This window comes from Bipolaris victoriae, assembly GCF_000527765.1.
Source record: "Bipolaris victoriae FI3 unplaced genomic scaffold scaffold_18, whole genome shotgun sequence".
In the NCBI taxonomy this organism is placed as follows: domain Eukaryota; kingdom Fungi; phylum Ascomycota; class Dothideomycetes; order Pleosporales; family Pleosporaceae; genus Bipolaris; species Bipolaris victoriae.
The window spans coordinates 302901-321934 of record NW_014575374.1 but is presented as its reverse complement, the minus strand read 5'-3'; the positions used below and the strand labels follow the sequence as shown (position 1 = coordinate 321934).

The 19034-nt window shown below is 51.0% G+C and overlaps 8 protein-coding genes across 8 annotated transcripts; 4 read left to right on the top strand and 4 right to left on the bottom strand.

Moving 5' to 3' along the window:
• Positions 1 to 1831: 1831 nt before the first annotated feature.
• Positions 1832 to 5332, top strand: COCVIDRAFT_91629 (hypothetical protein; the record flags this gene model as incomplete). The annotated part of the gene is made up of 4 exons (XM_014704085.1): positions 1832 to 2500; positions 2553 to 4740; positions 4793 to 5235; positions 5291 to 5332. The coding sequence occupies 4 exons, from the start codon at positions 1832 to 1834 to the stop codon at positions 5330 to 5332; spliced, it is 3342 nt and encodes a 1113-aa protein (XP_014559571.1).
• A 902-nt stretch (positions 5333 to 6234) lies between these two features.
• COCVIDRAFT_91694 (hypothetical protein) lies at positions 6235 to 6489 on the top strand (the record flags this gene model as incomplete). The annotated part of the gene is made up of 1 exon (XM_014704084.1): positions 6235 to 6489. A coding segment is annotated over one exon (255 nt), but the record flags the coding sequence as incomplete, so codon positions are not given.
• Positions 6490 to 6727: 238 nt separating this feature from the next.
• On the bottom strand, positions 6728 to 8270 carry COCVIDRAFT_91812 (hypothetical protein; the record flags this gene model as incomplete). Its single annotated transcript, XM_014704083.1, has 3 exons — positions 6728 to 7896; positions 7955 to 8102; positions 8157 to 8270. 3 exons carry the CDS (start codon positions 8268 to 8270, stop codon positions 6728 to 6730), a joined length of 1431 nt encoding a protein of 476 aa, XP_014559569.1.
• Positions 8271 to 9456: 1186 nt separating this feature from the next.
• Positions 9457 to 9609, bottom strand: COCVIDRAFT_91663 (hypothetical protein; the record flags this gene model as incomplete). The annotated part of the gene is made up of 1 exon (XM_014704082.1): positions 9457 to 9609. A coding segment is annotated over one exon (153 nt), but the record flags the coding sequence as incomplete, so codon positions are not given.
• A 366-nt stretch (positions 9610 to 9975) lies between these two features.
• COCVIDRAFT_91529 (hypothetical protein) lies at positions 9976 to 11625 on the top strand (the record flags this gene model as incomplete). The annotated part of the gene is made up of 2 exons (XM_014704081.1): positions 9976 to 10869; positions 10930 to 11625. 2 exons carry the CDS (start codon positions 9976 to 9978, stop codon positions 11623 to 11625), a joined length of 1590 nt encoding a protein of 529 aa, XP_014559567.1.
• A 1182-nt stretch (positions 11626 to 12807) lies between these two features.
• COCVIDRAFT_91777 (hypothetical protein) lies at positions 12808 to 13136 on the top strand (the record flags this gene model as incomplete). The annotated part of the gene is made up of 2 exons (XM_014704080.1): positions 12808 to 12936; positions 13011 to 13136. 2 exons carry the CDS (start codon positions 12808 to 12810, stop codon positions 13134 to 13136), a joined length of 255 nt encoding a protein of 84 aa, XP_014559566.1.
• Positions 13137 to 14790: 1654 nt separating this feature from the next.
• On the bottom strand, positions 14791 to 14958 carry COCVIDRAFT_91573 (hypothetical protein; the record flags this gene model as incomplete). Its single annotated transcript, XM_014704079.1, has 1 exon — positions 14791 to 14958. The coding sequence occupies one exon, from the start codon at positions 14956 to 14958 to the stop codon at positions 14791 to 14793; it is 168 nt and encodes a 55-aa protein (XP_014559565.1).
• Positions 14959 to 17446: 2488 nt separating this feature from the next.
• Positions 17447 to 17932, bottom strand: COCVIDRAFT_35343 (hypothetical protein; the record flags this gene model as incomplete). The annotated part of the gene is made up of 2 exons (XM_014704078.1): positions 17447 to 17647; positions 17708 to 17932. The coding sequence occupies 2 exons, from the start codon at positions 17930 to 17932 to the stop codon at positions 17447 to 17449; spliced, it is 426 nt and encodes a 141-aa protein (XP_014559564.1).
• Between the last annotated feature and the right edge of the window lie 1102 nt (positions 17933 to 19034).

Here is a 19034-nt window from a genome sequence, read left to right as displayed (position 1 = left end):
CTGCTGCGCTATTCGGACTGCTATATGTTCTTTTACCAAAATAACTTGTTTGGCTATACGGAAATGTGGGGTTGACTTATAGGGAGAGTACATCAATTCTGACAGTGAAATATCGAATCCTCTATGTACGTCTCAACAAGGAGACCTGAACTTGTACGATTGCATGAATGGTCTTGGGAATTTCTTTTTGACGACAACTTAATTTACTTTTGCCATGGCAGTTGAAAGCTAGCATTCAAAGCACGTTGAACCGTTGTGGTATCATTCGGCACTATACATGTGAATGAAGGCGTCCGTAAAGTGATAATTCAAAAGCGTTGAATTCTACAACGACTTCATCTACCAATCAGACTTTTGTAGAAACCATCGTGAAATATACCGGCTCTTGTCATTGTTCATGTCAAATTTTGAAGACCGTTCGAAACGTGGCGTCTAATAAAGATGGACGAAAAGATGTTGGCATGGAACCATCTTCGCTGAATGTACGGCTTTGTCGAGTTGAAAAGGATGGCTCTATACCTGAAGTTACGACGTATTTTCAGAAAGTTATGCTATGCTCTGATCGCAAGGCGGCGAATAAATACTGGCCTAAGTGAGTGCGGTAGCACATGAGAGAAAGCATGTGCGTCGGGGATAGCGTGGATTTAAGCGCCCCACTAGCGTGGACCCCTATCATGACTTCCTTTGTTCTTCTCGACTGGCATTACGCGTATTCTTGAAACTGCGAGTGGAAAGTATTGATGAGCGTTCCTATTGAGGAGTCTTTGAAGATCCTCCTACTATTTCAGGCCTCTGAAGTGCTTGCTAGTACGCTTGTAACTCTTTCGGCATACTGATATCTGTCCTCGCCTCGACGGTTATCTTTACTGGTGGAGTACCTGCTGTCAAGGCCATGACAGACGGCCGGAAATTGATTTAATAAATTGCATCTTACATAAACTCTGCTTGGAGACCTGGGTAGGGTGGTGGGTATGGGAAATTATTGCTTATCAGTATTGTGTGGGTAAAATGCCAGGCTCCTTGTTGAGGGACTTGTATGCTAAGCGTGTTAGTGTCTGCATTCCTTGCGCTAGTGTCGGTAGATGACAGGTACTTCATGTACCCTAAGATTGAAGATATGAGCCACGGAAAGCGTGTGGGGGTTCTTGAGCCACTCTGTTGGCTGGCACATGGCGGGCACAGGCGGTGAGTAGACGAGAAAGAAGGATGGGTATATTACGCGGGATTTGAGCAAAGCGATCGAAACATGGGTGGTGAAGCGTGGTTCCAAGGTTGAAGGAAGACTCGCCGCATTAAGGTCGCATCAAGCGATATACTTTTGACTTGTTTCAGGCTGGGCCAACAGTAGGCAGGCAGGTGGTAAGCAGGATACGGTGTAGACGCAAGATGGGATATCCGGCGAGGGTCAGCCAGCCCTGCAGTAAGCGGAAGCAGGACTAGGGCGGGCGAAAAGGAAAAACGTGCACGCAAGCGGCGCCCTGACCCGTGGGCAAAAATAATCATTTAGATCCGCGCCCGACTGTAGAGTACAAGACAGGCCCCTCGACACTTTTGCCCGGCGTGCCCAACCAACGCTCCTTCTTCACTGCTCCTGTATTTTGTATAGACTCTCCACTCTTCCATCGGGGCGTCTCTACACGTTTGATACCCGCGTTTCTGCGCTCGTTTTTTTTTCTCCCACGCTGCTGCGCGCCGCTTACGCTTGCAGCCGCCAACCTTGCCTGATATCGATAAGGAAGCCCCTCCAAAAAAGAAATCCCTCGCCGCTCCCAGAGAAAAAGTGCAGCGCACCATCTCCCCTGAGCAGATGCCGCACTCTGAATCGCCATCCATGGCTCCTGCTATCGTCGTCGACAAGGCTGGCACCAGCCCTGCTCCCTCGCAGGAAGATGTCAGCGCCTTCATCGAAAGCATCGTCACGGCAAAGACGTCGCACGCCTCGGTCGATGCCGCCTACGCCCTCACTACCCTCCTCCAGAACTCAGTTGGCTTCCGCGGCCTTCGTGGTTATGGCACAATCGACGAGATCAAGAAACACGCTGGCAACAAGAAGGATGCTGTGCGAAGAGAGGGCGCCATGAACGCCCTTGGCGCCTTTTTTGAGCGCCTCCCGCGCACGCAGCGCATCACAGAGGCCATCTTTCTCGTCCAGGAAGAGGGTCTGGTACCCCTGGCGCTCGACCTGATGGCAGACAAGACTGGCGCCGTCAAGGAGTCGGCCAAGTATGCGCTCGACTCGCTCTTTGACAACCTGAGCGCTGAGGCCAAGGTCGTCGGCCTACTCCCTGTGCTCTCAAAATACCTGGGCAAGAAGTCTGGAAAGTGGCAAGGTGCTGCTTTCGCATACGAGCTCATCGGCCGCATGGCTGACAAGGCCAAGATGGGCATGGAGAGCTTTGATGTAGAGAAGGAAAAGGACGTTCTGCGTGAGGCCATGGGCAAGAAGCTCGAGGGCCTCATCCCCATCGTCGAGTCTGGAATGCACGACCTCAAGACAGAGGTATGCCACTATCGCATCACGAAAACTACAAAATTATGCTAATTATGAACAGGTTGCAAAACAAGCAGTCAAGACTATGAATAGTCTCACCACCCTCCTCCAGAACGATGACATTGCACCCCGGATACCCCTCCTTGTCAAGGCTATCGAAGATCCCTCGACCCAGAGTCTGCAAAAGGCCATCCATGCCCTCTCGCAAACGACCTTTGTCGCCGTCGTCACATCCCCCGTATTGGCCATGGTCACTCCTCTGCTTGAGCGCTCCTTGAACATGCCCTCGACCTCCCAGGAAGTCACTCGCCAGACAGTTGTCGTTGTCGAAAACTTGACCAAGCTCGTTCACGACCCTATCGAGGCGCGCGCTTTCCTTCCCAAGCTTCGCCCCGGTGTGCAAGCTGTCAAGGACCGTGCATCCTTGCCCGAAGTCCGTGAAATTGGACAGCGTGCATTGGATGTCATTGAGAAGGCCATGGGCGACCCTGACCACAACGCTGAGAGCGGTGCCATTGCCCGCGTCCTGTCATCAGATGTTCAGCAGGTTCTGGACAAGGAGATTGCTGCTGCTGCCACCATGCTCAACTTCCCCGGTGATGCCGAGACCTGGAACGTCACGAAGGCCTACATCTCTGAGATGATCGCCGAGGTCGTGAACCAGAGAGAGCTCCAGCGCATTCCTAAGCTCGTCGCGCCCTACCTGGAGCCCCTTGTGAACGCTGGTGATGCCGACAAGGTCGCAGAGGCTGTCCACAAATTTTATGTTGAGGAGGACCACCGCAAATTCGGCCAACCCGTCAAAGAGGATGACGGAGAGACTGAGATTGTTAACGCCGTCTTCTCTCTGGGTTACGGTGGTATGTTGCTTCTTTCGCACACCAACCTGCGTCTGCTCAAGGGCCACCGTTATGGTCTTTGCGGTCGCAACGGTGCTGGAAAGTCCACGCTTATGCGAAGTATCGCAAGCGGCAAGTTGGAAGGTTTCCCATCTCAGGACGAGGTCAAGACCTGCTTTGTTGAGCACAACCAGGGTGAAGATGCCGATCTTTCTATTCTGGAGTACATTGTTCGTGACCCCCGTTTCGCGGACGAGAGCAGGGAGCGCATCTCCGAAGTCCTGGAAGAAGTCGGTTTTACCTCTGGACCCGAAGGCAGGCAATCGCACAAGGTCGGATCTCTTTCCGGAGGTTGGAAGATGAAGCTGGCTTTGGCCCGTGCTATGCTTATGCGCGCCGATGTCCTTCTTCTTGATGAGCCTACTAACCACTTGGATGTCGCCAATGTTGCGTGGCTTGCAAAGTACCTCAAGTCGCACTCCGATATCACCAGTTTGATCGTCTCCCACGACTCTGGTTTCCTTGACGAAGTCTGCACAGACATCTACCACTACGAAAACAAGAAGCTGGTATGCTACAAGGGTAACCTGGCTGATTTTGTTCGACAAAAGCCCGAGGCCAAGAGCTACTACACGCTGTCGGCTACCCAGGTCCAGTTCAAGTTCCCTCCTCCTGGTATCCTCACAGGTGTCAAGTCCAACACTCGCTCTATCCTGCGCATGACCAACTGCTCATACACCTACCCTGGAGCGTCCAAGCCTTCCCTTGTTGATGCTTCCTGCAACTTGTCCCTGTCATCTCGAGTGGCCATTATTGGTGCCAATGGTGCTGGTAAATCTACCCTCATCAAGATGCTTACTGGAGAGACTATTCCTCAGGAAGGTACCGTCGAGAAGCACCCCAACTTGCGTATTGGTTACATCAAGCAACACGCTCTTGAGCACGTCGAGATGCACTTGGAAAAGACGCCCAACCAGTACCTCCAGTGGCGTTATGCCAACGGTGATGACCGTGAGGTGCTCATGAAGCAGACTCGTGTCCTCACTGCCGAAGACAAGGCTCAGATGGAGACTCCAATTGATCTTGGTGATGGCAAGGGCCCCCGCAAGATTGAGGCGCTTATTGGTCGTTCCAAGTTCAAGAAGTCATTCCAGTACGAGGTCAAGTGGCTCCACATGCTGCCCAAGTTCAACTCGCACATCTCCCGTGAGACTTTGATGGAGAAGGGCTTCACCAAGCTCGTTCAGGAATTCGATGACCACGAGTCTTCGCGTGAGGGTCTCGGTTACCGTGTCCTCGAGCCCAAGGTCATCTCTAAGCACTTTGAGGATCTTGGCTTGGACCCTGAGATTGCGAACCACAACGAAATCTCCGGTCTCTCTGGAGGACAAAAGGTCAAGGTTGTGCTCGGTACGTACACTTCATTTGCAATACTGACGAATCATTGCTAACATATACATAGCTGGCGCCATGTGGAACAACCCTCATCTTCTCGTCCTTGATGAGCCTACCAACTTCTTGGATCGTGACTCCCTTGGTGGACTTGCTGTTGCCATTCGTGAATACAAGGGTGGTGTCATCATGATTTCCCACAACGAAGAGTTTGTTGGTGCGCTGTGCCCTGAGCAATGGCATGTTGCCGATGGCCGCGTTACCCACAAGGGCCACCTTGCCGTTAACATGGACCGTTTCGAAGACTCGCGCCCAGGATCCAGCAACGTGAGCAGCAACGTGAGCTCCGCAGCTCCATCTACCAACGGCACTCCTGTCATGAGTGAAGCCGAGGGTGGCAAGGACGACATGAAGTTCAGGGCCAGGAAGAAGAAGAAGATGACCAAGAAGGAACTCAAGGACCGGGAAGTTAGGAGAAGATTGAGGTACATTGACTGGCTGAACAGTCCCAAGGTATGTCTTTCTCCCATCATAAGCAACTTGAGTATGACACTAACTAAGCGGTCAGGGCACACCCCAACCTCCCAACACTGATGACGAGGCCGACTAGATGCGTTTATGACTTTTTTTGGTGTTACAACCGCACGATATCTTAGACTTTGCAGAACTGCATGACCCGGCGTTATATAGAGGTTTGGAGGGATGAGTGCGTTTATTTTTACGCCAAGCGATAGACAACAGGTTCTTTCGTTTGGTAGACTCGATATATGACCAAAAGTATTCGTTTTCATTCAAAATGCCTGTTCATCTATCAATTGAACATGTGCTGCCTTACATTTACGTGTGTGACTAGTGTGGTGAATCCGACTGTTAGCTTGACCGCACTCTGGGAGTGATTTGACCAGTGCTGTTGGTGCAGGAACGCCCATCAAGCATTATCATTTGGATTGATCCTAGTTTATAAAGACTAAGCACGACTTTGAGGCTGGTGTTGGTGGTTCAGTTTAGTGCTTGGCAGAGTGACGTACTGGCTTGGATGAGGTAGGCAGTGGGTTTGTTTGCTCCTTCCTTTTGCTTCACTTCGGGGCCTCTCACTATGCTCCACTTCATCATTCTCGAAATGCTTCTCCATCTTTCTCACACGGTTTAAATTCACCGTCGCTAGGGGCTTATTCTCTTTCACGCAGCGTCTCTACTCACTCGTTCACTTTCCTCTCAATAACACAACTCTCTCTTCAACGTGACGACCAACTTACATCCACGTACACAAACACGCTCCAATGAAGCTCTTCACTACCTCCGCTGCCTTTGTTGGCCTGACGGCATTGGCTGTTGCGTCGCCTACGATTGCCTTGTCCAGTGCCGTTGCTATCACTACGGCAAAGGAGGCACCAACTAACACTCACTCCGCTGGACACAACAATGCAAAGCCTATGTGAGTAGTCCAGTGCATGCCTCAGTGATATCTTAAGACGGATTTCCTAACATGTTTGCAATCTTAGTCTTCATCACCCTCATATCACTGAAACCTCGACCGAGACGCATGTAGCCATGGCAAAGAAAGACGCTCTGGCATTTGACGATAAGGAAAAGAAGAGATACGAATGCTCGAATGATCGCACCGGCGTGCTGATTTGCCGTTATGGGTTCTGCTCCACGGATCACTATTGCAAGAAGGGTACGCGGTGCAGCGATAGGTGTGCTTGTTGCCTGGGAGTCCGTGAATTGGCCATGGAGAATGAGGGCTTTGGAGATGCTTATGCTTAGGATGGGCAAGACAGTGTGATCTCCAAGACGGAAAGTTATCATTCCCTGGGATCAGTGGATATGATATGAATTCCGAAAAAGTTAATTTGCTATGTTCTGGGGGTGGAGGATGAGTGCGAGACGGTTACCTCGCCTGATCCAGGCTTCAACTATCTCAATTTTGAGAACAAAAGTTAACATTTTAGTTTAATTATCTGAATATCTGTTTTATCTAGGTGGAATACAACCCTTGGTTCACTTAATCCCCAGCATCACCGCCTGCATTGCTACTGCATACACTATGTCCCGCCTCACCCTCCTCAGCACGGCGCTCATTCGTCGCGCGACGACGAAGCCCCGCACCGCCCGAGTGACTAGGTCTAGGATGCTCATCATGCTCTACCAACGGAAAGTGCAAGTCCGGCTTACTCGCCAGCGCATCCCTAATTTCCTCCACACTCTTAGCCGCCCACCCTGCACTGCCCAGCTTACTCAGCGGGTACAAGAGCTGATTCTCCGGATGCATAACCACTTCCTCGATACTCGAGGCCGGCTTACTCATGATGATATCAATGTCTTTTCTGATCTGCAGACAGAACGCGTCGAGCGGGAGATCATTCACGTCGTCGCCGAAGGGATTCTCAATCTCGCGACCGATGAGCGCGATACCGAGGATTATGTATGCGGCGAAGATGCTCGCTGGGATGGTGATGTAGCCGAGGAGTTTGTACAGCTGGAAGGGGAGAAGCAAGATGTAGACCCAAGTGATTTGGCTGATAGCAATGCTGTAGGCGATGGGCAAGGGGGTTGACAGGATGCGCTCTGTGCCCGCGAGAACGTCATTGAAAGTCGTGATTGCATTTAGTGACTGTGTCTGGTAGATTGATACTTTGAAGGTGCCGTTGTCGTAGATGGATTTCATGTAGATGCTGAGGTAGTTGAGGATTTCGAGGGGGAGGTTGCCGAGGGGCACGCGCGAGCGCTTGAGGAGTTTACGCGGGTTGGATTCGGCCATGGGGAGACCCAGGAATTTACCGGCGGTTTTGAGCACGCTGGGTTTCTTGTTGACATCGGGCTGGTCGGCTTCGCGGGCGAAGGTGTCGAGGTGGCCGGCTAGGTGCTGGAGGTCGTCGTAGTGCACGTAGGGCTCGAAGCGGAGCTTGTGCTTGAGTGCGACGGCGTAGGCGGCGATGAGGTTCAGGCAGTTGATTTTGGCCAGGAGGTCTTGCTTGCCGAGCTCCGGGTCCTTGTCGTGGCGCTCGTCGACGTGGATCCAGATGAGGCGGGCGAGATTCTGGGATGCGAAGGTGAGTTGGGCCCAGTATTTGCGGCCGTCGTTGTAGCGCTCATAGGCTGTGGAGCTTCGGAAGCTCAGTGCGAGACCGACGACGAAACCGAGGACAGTGAGCAGGAGCTGGTTGACGCTGACTGTGGGGTGTAGTCAGTACATGTTTGCGAGGCAGTGAAGCAGTTGTGGAATGCTTACGGTCATGCACGAATTTTGATATCAGTGTAATCATGCTGGCCCAACCGCCCACAAACAACAGAGGCAACACCATTTCTGGTGTCACACTGCCGTGAACACGGAGAAAGACGGGCCATTTCGAGTGGTGATCGAGGTCGCGTGGGCCAATCTGATCAATGTTAGTAACTAGACACAGTGCTGTCGTGAGAAAAAGAAGACATACAAAGTAATCATCAAAGTCCTTGTCGCTGTCTTGCTTTTTCAGCGGCGGCCGTTTTGAAGAATCTCCCTTGGTGCCATTGGACACACTGGCCGTGCTCTGAGCCTTCTCCGTCATGGTGATTGCTGTGTTCACCTGCAAAGATAACAAAATCAAAAGTGTTGATGCGAGCAACTCGTTTGCGCTCCAGGCCGCAAGGCGCGAGAGAGCCTCATATTATTGTGTCGCGTGCCCCCCCTATCTCTGGCCCGTTTCATTGAAACATTGTACCAGCCATTAAAAGTAGTGCGATCCAGGCGTTGGCGTCTGGGTAGCGCTGGCAGCGGGACAAGGTTATAATGGCGAACGCTGCAAGTGGCAAGGCTGTGATAAACGACTCCAATTGAAAGCAACCCCGTGGCGGGAGTGGTGTAAGCGTAGGCTTGATTCAGACACAGCCCGACTTGGCAGGGTGCTTTCGCGGGCTTACTGGAGCGTGGACCGCGGGACTGAGGTTACAGATGCCACAGCTGAGTCGTGGTTTTGCACTGCCCTTCTGTAGGCGATTGAGCGCACAGATTAGATCGACGGGCTAAGGTTAGCTGTGATTCGCTTGTCTAATCAAAGCTTTCAGCTGGGCTGAGGTCGAGATCTTATCCAACGACTTGGCGGTGATGTCCTCGCCAAAAGCGCGGCTCCTTAATCATACGAGAGATGATCAGGGCTGCGCACATATTATTCCAGGCCGTTGTGCTGTGGTCCTGCGAAAACTTTTCGGTTCCCACGAACCCGGCGTCTTTTCTCAACTACGATTCATATCGGTGAAGGGACAAGACCTCTTTTCAGCTAGCACATAATATATTTTAGTGAGGTTAGAGTGTATCGCAGACGTTGGCATTGATCGGAATGCCACATTCGGAAGACACCATAACCAAAGGGTCAATTATTCCTGCCACGACGATCATTGAGGCATTCGAAGCTCTTGTTAAAGTATTATGGCACTGTGGTTGAGTCAGGTTCTCTACCCTTAGAAAAGACTGGGACCCGTAGCCCCACCTAAACATGTCCCACACAATCGGTACCACTGGGTTGTCTATGTAAGCGTAGGTTGTAAACTCTCAAACGCGGCGCTGCAATCAATAGAGAGATGCTTCCCCTCCACATACGCATTTCAGTCACGCAAGCGAATAATTGTGATTGACGATGAGAGAACAAGTATTGGGGTGCATCGAAAAAGAAGCGATCGAGTCCACCAGGCGCGATGTCGCTAACAATTAGCGGCGCGAAGGATGTCAGATCGAAGCTTAGCGGTGACACACGGTATTCACCGATGCGTACCCAAGCTACCCCAATCACGAACCACTAGAACATGGCCAAAACATCCATAGAGGAATGCGAATCCAACAACATCAATCAAGGCCAGGGTCCTACTAGAGAAATGCAGTGTAAAATCATTGCTGGCAAAAGGACCACTAACAAACTGGTGGGGTCAGCCTCCCGATCCTAGTCTCGGATTGACATCGCGTCCCTGCATACACTCGTCATAGGTCAAAGCAAAAAAGCCTTGAGATCGCCCTGTGCATAACAGCAACCAGCCAGCTGACCAAGGAAAACGTGAAAAAAGTAGCGTATATTCAATGTCTAATAACTAATCCAACCGGGGCATATGTATACGTCAGAGCGAGACGTTTTTTAACTTTGATCTTCTCTCCAGCTTTCCCATACGCCTTTATTGCAAACTTTCTAATAGCTACATTAATAGCCAGCTAAATCTCCGAGCGCTTCATACAGACTATCCTGAGTCCTTGCCTAGGCCTTCAAGGCCACATATACACATACCACAATGTCGTTTATAGCACAAGCAATAAAGGACAAACAAACCAATGTCGTCATCTTCTCCGCGACAGCCATTGCGCTGTACGGCTACGACCAGGGCATGATGTCGCTCATCAACACAAACTACAACTACCTCGAGACCATGGGCTTGTACGAGGAGTCCCCCATGGTCGGTGTCATCGTGGCCGTTTACTACCTCGGGTGTGCTGTAGGCGCCGTCCTTTTCTCCAAACTCGCTGATGAGCTGGGGAGGAAAAGAAGCATCTTTTTCAGTTTGGCAACGGCTTCGTTGGGGAATCTGCTCATGTTTGTTAGTGGGATGGGCATGCTTGGGAAGAGCAGCCAGGTAGCTTTGGGTATCATGTTGACGGGAAGGGTGATCATGGGTCTCGGCGTTGGCGGTATCGACGCGGTAATCCCAACGTACTCTTCCGAGTTGAGTTCAGATGATTCCCGTGGTAAGGCTCTGGCGCAAGAGTTTCAGAGCAATATTTTCGGTCTCGTCATGGCTTTTGGCATCAATCTCCTTGTAACGATTCTGCTCGGCAAGGAAAACCAGTGGGCGTGGCGCATCCCCATTATCGTCATGCAGGTCTATCCTGTCCTGCTGATTGCGTTCGTGGAGCGTCTTCCAGAGTCTCCGCGCTGGCTTATTTTCCATGACCACAAGGAACAGGCAGAAGAGGCAATGGAAGATATTTATGGAGAGCAAGGAAAGGATAAGCTTGAAGAGCTCTTGGAGCAGCACAAGAAAGAGAAGGATGAGAAGGCTGGCTATATGGACATGTTGACACCTGGACACCCACAGTTCCACCCTACAATGATCACAGTCATGTCTCAGGTCAACCAGGCATTGACTGGATATGGCGCGGTCAGCGTTTATGGGCCACAAATCTTCGAGGTATGTGACACTAAGTCCTGGAGACCTTATGCAGGGAAACAGTACTAAAGTGCATCGCAGTTACTTGGCTTCTCAGTTCGCAACTCAGAATATCTCACCCTGGGAAACTACACATCATACTTTTTTCTCATGACCCTCGCTTGGCTTCTCATCGATGCCATCGGTCGCCGCAAGATCCTCATTCATGGCTCTATCATCTTATCGACTTCCTTTGCACTTCTCGCTCTCTTCGGCGGCCTCGTAGCAAATTCTGACTCTCTGCACATCCCCGTGTATGTCCCCGGTATCATCGGCACAGTTGTTCTCTTCGTAGCTACCGGCGCTTTCGGAATCGGCTGGCTTTCGACTGTCTGGCTGTTCCCAACTGAAGTGTACCCCACCACTGCCCGCGCACAGGGAACTGCCATCTCCGTCATTATCTGGGGCTTGGCCAACTTTGCTATTACGTTTCTTACGCCAGTGCTTTTCAACAACTTGGACTACTATATCTTCCTTGTGTTTGCAGGTACCAATGCTTTTGCCGGCCTATGGACGTACGTCTATCTGCCGGAGACGGGTGGACGCACTTTTGATGAGAACATGGAATTCTTTAAGGAAGCGGCGGAACAGGGCACCTGGAGAGTCAGCAAAGTGGGCAAGGGCGAGTGGAAGAAGATGGTGTATCCTGATCCCGAGGGCGAGGGTAATGTGGATGCCGAGCGCGTGCCGTTATTACACAGGATAGAAGATCAGGTTCCCAGTATGGGTAGTAGCTGATCATGCTGGCCTAAAATGGGTAGGTAAAGTACATAGATTACTTTTTTTTCTATCCAAGGTGTGACTACCCAGCAGACTGGAGTGGATTGAAGTATGGGGGCGGCTGTGGCAAAAAGGTACAATAGAGGTATGTATCAGCATTAGAAACATAGATCCAATTTAATTATCGCTCTCGGTCAGCGTTTATCATGTCGAAATCACAACGCGTGCGATACTATTTTGACTCGAGAGAACGTATTGGTGATCAGCCATTGTCTCAGCTCGGTACAGGTAGGAGTAGTCGGTATCTCAACAAGGGGCTTGTTGTCACGCAACAAAGACAAAAGCTGTTGCCTTAGCCCATTGATCACCCACTTTGTTGGACTCGGATGTCTCTGCTCGGCGTTAACACCACTCGTCCTTTGGCTGAAATCTCAGTGGCAGTAGCGTTATCATCCGGTAATCTCTAGGCATCAACATAAACGTTTCATTGTTCACGAGGCGGTGCAGTCGGAGAAGTCGGAGTCGGTGTTTATCTCCGCCGGAGGACGCCAACCCCGTGCGCCTGCAGTAGAGTATTGCGCAGGCACCAATAGAAAGTAGCTCACTGCAGCATGAACAGCGAAACAGAGAATAGATCCAAGTTCTGCAAGGTTGAAATTAAACTCTTTTCAGCATAGCAGCTGCCCATCAGTGCGACACTTCCAGACGGCTGATGCATGACGCATGCCGCATAGTCTGTGTCAGCTCTTCACATAAAGCTCCTGAGCTGTCACAATCAACAAGTCGCCCATCTCCAACTACTTGCAACCACGACTTGAACTTGGCTAGTCTGAAACCCACATTGTACTGACCTGGACTCGGGAGGACGCGAGTTTCCACACGTGGCTCCACGCTTTTGACAAAGTCCCTGCATTGCGTGTTCCTTTGCGAAGCATAGTCGGTTGCTGGCGCCGACCAATCATAGCAGAGGTGTTTGTGAGCAACCTCAAATAAGCAGAACGAGGGAGGCCAACGCGCGTTATATAGCCAAGTCCTCCACACCCCTCGGGTCGCCCATCTGCAACTTCTGAGAACACCAGCTCTAATCCTCCTCTTTCGACGTCCTTGTTGTACTATATATCCAGAACCGAAAAGAAAATCAAGTCCCAACTCGAATCACTCCCTGCTTTTCAAACAAGGGACGCTGTCGCCAAATCAGCCATGTCGACCACACACCTCACAATCCACGATCTCCTGCGCATAACATACACCTACGAAATGCAAGCCATAGAAGCTCAAGCACAAAGCCAACAGTACATACAACGTCCCCGCTCCGACTCTGCATGTTCCGTAAGTCCTTTCTAGTCCCCCCGCAACATGTCGGTAAGCTCTTCACAGTGCGCGTACTGACAAAGAAGCAACAGATGCCAGAAATATGCGCACATCTTTCACCTCCAAGTCCGAGACTCTCATCTGCATACTCAAACCTCGAAGAGCTAGAAACGGATTTTACAAGTGCGTTCAGTCAGAAGAAGAAAACGAGCGTGTGAAATATTACATGTCGCTCTCCATTCGGCCCTGAACCCCAGGGCCAGACAGGATTGAGCATGTCAGATCGAAAGATCTTACAGCGCCCATGGCCGCAAAGAGGCCTTCGTAGGCGCGAGGAGAGTAGACTGTGCAGAACTCCATCACCTGTCTTCCCTTGTTCTTTTCTGCACACCATATCGAGGACACGAGCAGTACGCATCACGCCACATTTCCAAGCTCTTTGCTTCTTCTCCCTTATACCCCCACACTACTGGGATTCTTTTCCGGGCGAACGCGCAACGCTTGATGGAGGTCGGACTCCACACACTACCCCACTCATGCAAGGAGAGGAAACAGGTTCGCGTGGGACGGTATGACGATCGTACCGGGCGTTGTTTCCGCGCACATCGGTCCGACGTCGCGCGTGTCATTGGCTGTAGTGAGAGGCAACGGGAGAGAGACGAGGGGCCAAATTGGGGCTGCGGAGGGCTGGAGCGTATGAGGATCGGAGTTTTGGTGTCAAGCGCGAGAGGCGCGCATGTAGCATTCCATGTTGTGTAATCAATCTAATCATGTGATCGATCAAACCCGTGCGATATCCAGTTGTGCTCGCGCCAATTTGCGCGTATCCCAGTAGCTGTACGATAAAGAAACTTGACGTGAGAAATTCAGGTGTCTTAGTTGTTCATGTTGATGAGAATTGCTTTCATTGTTGTGGGTTGCCCACGGTGATTGAAAATAGCTTCCATTGCTGTTGTACTCACCCCAGAATTTCTCTAAGTCGCTTAGGCGAATAATCAATTTCTGAGAATTGCGCAATCAATTCCTACCGTGCATATATGGTAGTTGCGCAATCTTGCCCAAATAAAGGCTGATATTGACGCGGCCTTTTCTGAGGGCTTTGGAAGTGGTGCAATGCGACTCATCGTCGACGCGAAACCTGTGCTTGTGCACTGTGAGGCAGATAATCACATTGCACTGCAAGCCGGGATATCAACATATCATGCTTGCGCCTACCTCTCATGTTCGTTCATTCTTCAGAACCTACGTCTCAGTAGCAGTTATGCGTTGCTTCTTTTGGTCGATTGTACCCCTGGGCGGTGGATTTTCAACGCAGCAAAGCTCTTGTAGAAATCGAGCCATGATCTTGCCATAAGAACACTGTCTCTGCACCAGATGACCAGATGACCCCGCCTCATCTTTAGTCGTAGTCATTCCCAGAGAAGCGCTAGATAACGCGCTGCCGGGGTTGAACGTGATGTTGTGATGCAATCCGTGTGGTCATGGCGGCGTGCAGAAGGGGTCATCGAAGCTGCAAAAAAAGCAACCAAAAAGACCGCCTGCAGCGCTCTCGTATATACACAACGTGCAACAGCTCCAGCTGGGGAATAAAAAATGCTGCAGTCCATAGCCGAGCTTCATCCTCAGCCTATATCCTCTCCAGGAGCAAAAAAGTGCAAAAAGTTCGGTTGTATCAGGCCCTTGTTAGTCCTATACTCACCTCCTGATACAACCTACGTCTTTTGCTGGAATCGAACCTCTCGCCGCAGTCGAACCTCTATCCGGACGGAACGCAGAAATCAAATTGGACGTACCTGACCCTGGCCCATTCGCCATTCACCTACCCTCTCTGGCTGGGTATTGCCGTATGCCATCCTATAGCATGGAAGCTGCTTAATGAAAGTATCGAGGATTTAATAACTTATATACCCAAAGAAAGTCGGCGGGGTCAGGTGTGATATCATTTTGGGTGGCAGAATGAATGCACGGGGCAACATGAACATTGGCCAAGGCGGGGACGATACCACCTCCCAGGGGTCCTGCGTGACAAACAGAGGGCATAGTCGTGCCTTGTGATGCTCCATCTTGCTGCGGAATTGGTTGGGGCCATTGCCCTACCAGTCCATATCTTTCTGCACAGTCTTGACCTGACCTTGCTTCTCCATCCACCACAGAGACACCTTACAGCAACTCTGCTTAGGACCGAGCATTGCTTCATGCAGGCCTTCTCCTCATTGCCTCAATGCCTCATGCATGCCTTTTCTTATTTGCCTGTGCTGGCTGACCTGGTGTTGCATCCATCGAGCGCGCGGGCAATGAGCCTTGGCGGGGAGTTGACATTGTGCCCCTCTCCCCCCTTCAACGACAACGACACCAACGCGAGACCATCACCATACAAGCCGGCGATGTCTTTCTACTCATGAAAGCTTGCAGACGCTTCTCTAGAACGGAGTAGCGACCTCATGTGTGCTCAAGGTATGTCCTTTACAAGACCTTCGACGCGGCAGCGGACCTCAACACCATCAGGCGAGTCACCCATGAGGCAGACAATGGTCCTGAAGGATCTACACACCACACTCCAAGGAGAGTCATGAGTGACTTGAGAAGGTCTGATACAACCTCATGTAGATGCAGGAGGTAATGGCAGTGTCCAGCTTGGATCTCTTCCGGACATCTTGTGAACGGCAATCTCTCGACTGCAATAAGTTGAATCGCTGCGATGACGCGAACCATTCTTTGCGAATCGATTAACCTCTTCTCATGAGAACAGAATAGGCTCCTGATGCATTGTACAATGCCCTTGTATGCAGCGCGAACCTAGTCGAAGCAACGAATCGCCGCTACGAGCGCCTGCATACATCCCTTTGACTTCCTATCGCGCATCTCCCGAATGCAACAACGGAGATAAAGCGACTTGGGATCAAGATGAATACAGAGGCTCCAACAAGGGGCAATGGCAATTGCAGACACCTTGCTCATCTCTGCAAGATCACACTTGCTGCAGCAAGCTCCGCGAAGGTCGCTACAACCCTGAGCAACGAACAACACCACGGGAGCTCTTGCTGTGATTGACAAACAGCTGAGAGAAACCAATGTGGGCAAGTATGACAACAGTGCATGTCGATGAAGACTGACATCAGCTGTGTAGATGATCACTCCCAGCGTACCGCAGCTCGATGTCTGCCCCTCTTGCAAGGCTTAAAGGGAATTCAGTACCCCTCCCTGCACAATGCGTACTCTGGTTATGAGATTTTTTTACAATCCCGGCCGGCTTGAAAGGGACGACAGATTCTTTACAATGTCCTCGACCGACTCGGTTGTCCAGTCATGAAAGTCTTTGTTCGTAAACAACACCTCGAGTACGAGACGCCGCCTCGGCCGCAGAGTCATCGCGTTACCCAGTCTACCAAAGACCATCGTTGGGCAATGAATCGAAACATTCGAGAGCCCTGCCGTCGAAATACAACACCATTTGGCCAAACAAGGAATCGTATGTGTGGATGTTGTTTACCCGAGGGCGCCGACACATTGTGGTGACCACCGAGCAAAGCCAAAGGCCGACAAACGCACTTTCAAATGTATGGTTGAGAGTCCCCAGGCAGATTCATACCATCGCGCAGTTCAAGTCGCATCTTCAACCCAGCTAACAGGTGTGGTAGATGCAAAACGCAAGATCAGCATCATGGCTTGCTACTGGCCTGCGAAATTCTGGTGCCCGATCACCAGTTCACAAAACAGCGCATGAAGCACCTCGCATCAAGCCCTCGAACGGCTACCAGTCTCTCTTTCGCGCAAGGATACCATTCTTAAGAGATGGGCGATGTATGAAGAGCCAGAAACGACGGTCCTGCTGGCACTAAGGCTGCCGCTCCTGCAGACGGCCATTCAGAGACTGTACATCGAGGCACATCTCCATCGGGTACGCTGGTGATCGATCGTATATCCCAAAGCTTTCTTTGTTTCAGATCCCCAGAACTAGCAACCATACAGGCAGATGCAGAAGATCGGTACCACATCTCAGGTATCTGGATACCGACATACAAGACCAGTTGCATGGTGCAGTTAAGAGAGGGTTCCGCAGACCATACCTCGCCGGACAGTAACAGACTTGGATAAGGAGAACAAGGAGCAAATTCGAAGTGGCCCGAGAGCTCAATGGAACTTTCCTGGGCACCATTCGACTTGGCAGAAAATCGCGATAACAATCAGGTTCCGCCGCAGACTCCTCAGGCACATCTGGTTGCGCTGCCGAATAACCTTCTTCTGCTCAAGAGGAGAAAAAGAAGGATCATGTTATTCTGACCCGGATGATACTCGCTGGCGTATTGCTTCTCAGGATCGTTATGAGTTGGGCTCCTCTCAATTTCTCCGACCAGAAGAATCCATAAGAAGAGCTAGAACCATGGGAAGTTCCGATACTGAGATACGCTTCTGCAAACGGAAGATTCATGCTGCCTTCAACCAGTTTGAGGGTAGCCTAGGGCTTCTCACCCAAACCAAGCAACATCAGCGTCTCTTGGTACTGCAAAATCTTGACCGATACATATAGCTACCATAGGCACGAACTCTTGTGAAGGGCAATGTATACACCACTCCAGCCGAAATAGCGCGTGTGGTCTTTCCAGGGGGTGGAAGCTACGACTTGGGCTGACATGACAGCACGCCTGGGCAATCCAATCCACGACGGGTGATCAAAATATTCGAAGGACCCAAAAAACTCCGAAAGGACCATCCGTCGGTATGATGTATCCTATCTGGCGATGTCGTTGGTAGCTTGTTCTTTACCGTGGTCTTGTCCGGTAAACTCAACAAGTTGTCCTGGTGCAGATGCGGAGGCGCATCGACCGATGCACGCAAAGTTCATGGCCTGAACAGTCCATTCATACATGATTGAAATATGACAATGTGTCATACCGGCAATGAGAATATCGCCAACGAATGGGTCCAACAGACACATGCTTTGACCAAGGGAGCCAAGTCGATGATCCGAATACTCCTCGAGGCGTTGACTGAAGTCTATGAATAAGACGGTCATGGGATATGTTCTTCTGAGGATGAACACCGAAGCGCGGGTCTGGCCTGTGTGGACTTCAGCCGACAACTGTCGCCAAGGTACCTTGACATGCCGCCTGAAAGCATGCCGTCCACTAAAACCACTGTCCAGGTGGAACCGTCGTTCTCGTCAAGATCAATAGCAACCATCCATAAGCTTGCTCCAGCAAGGCCGTGGGTTGAGCGGGATCTAAAAGTCATGATGTCCAAGTCAAACTCAACCCATACATCTCCGCCATGAAGTATGATAAGAGGAGATGTCACATCCCTCAATGAGACATCCAGTGTGAAGCGGAGACGTGCCGCTTGTCGCTCTCGTTCATGTCATGATCACGAAGTACGGTACTCAATGTCGAATCTCCTAGCTCTTACTCAAGCTCAATGCGCTTGTCAAAGCGGATATGCCAGCTCCCATCATACCGCATTACTAATGCCTTGTACGGATCACATCCAAGCATTTGGCGCTCATGACAATGCTCCGCCGATGGTCTCACCAAAGAGAGCAACGATGCCATCGCCGATAATGGCCAGTGAAGTGCCCCTCATGGCCTCGAAGTTCTGCTTGTGTTCCGTTTGCCAAGGAAGGTGGCCGTCACTATGTCGATGCCGTTGTCAACCTTCTTGTCGGGCGGAGCGCGATATCGTATTATGGAAGGCCAAATTAAAACCGACAGCCTCGTCGCTGCAGTTTGGGACATTGTACGTCTTCGTATGTTCTATGGCTTCGTATTCAGCTCTGCAAGAATTCACGCGAATTTGCGATTATGGCCTAAGAAGAAAACGTTCATCGTCAGCCACGTACACAGAACTCAATGGGGGGATACTTGCGGGAGAAGGCACACTGTGCCAATAATTACACCATGACATCTGCTTCTACCGACAAATCGCATTCGGCGTCGATGCTCAGGATCCTTGGTTATGTGTTGTGTGGCGCCTGTCGGCTGCCCTTGTGTTGTGATCTTTGAGTCGTTCCATTCGCGTCCCGCGGGGCGTATAGGCGAACGAATTGGAGCCGGCAGCATGCCATCGTCGTCAGTTACGGGCTTCCGCCTATGCTGCAGGCGCTGGTGACTCGCTGTTAGGGG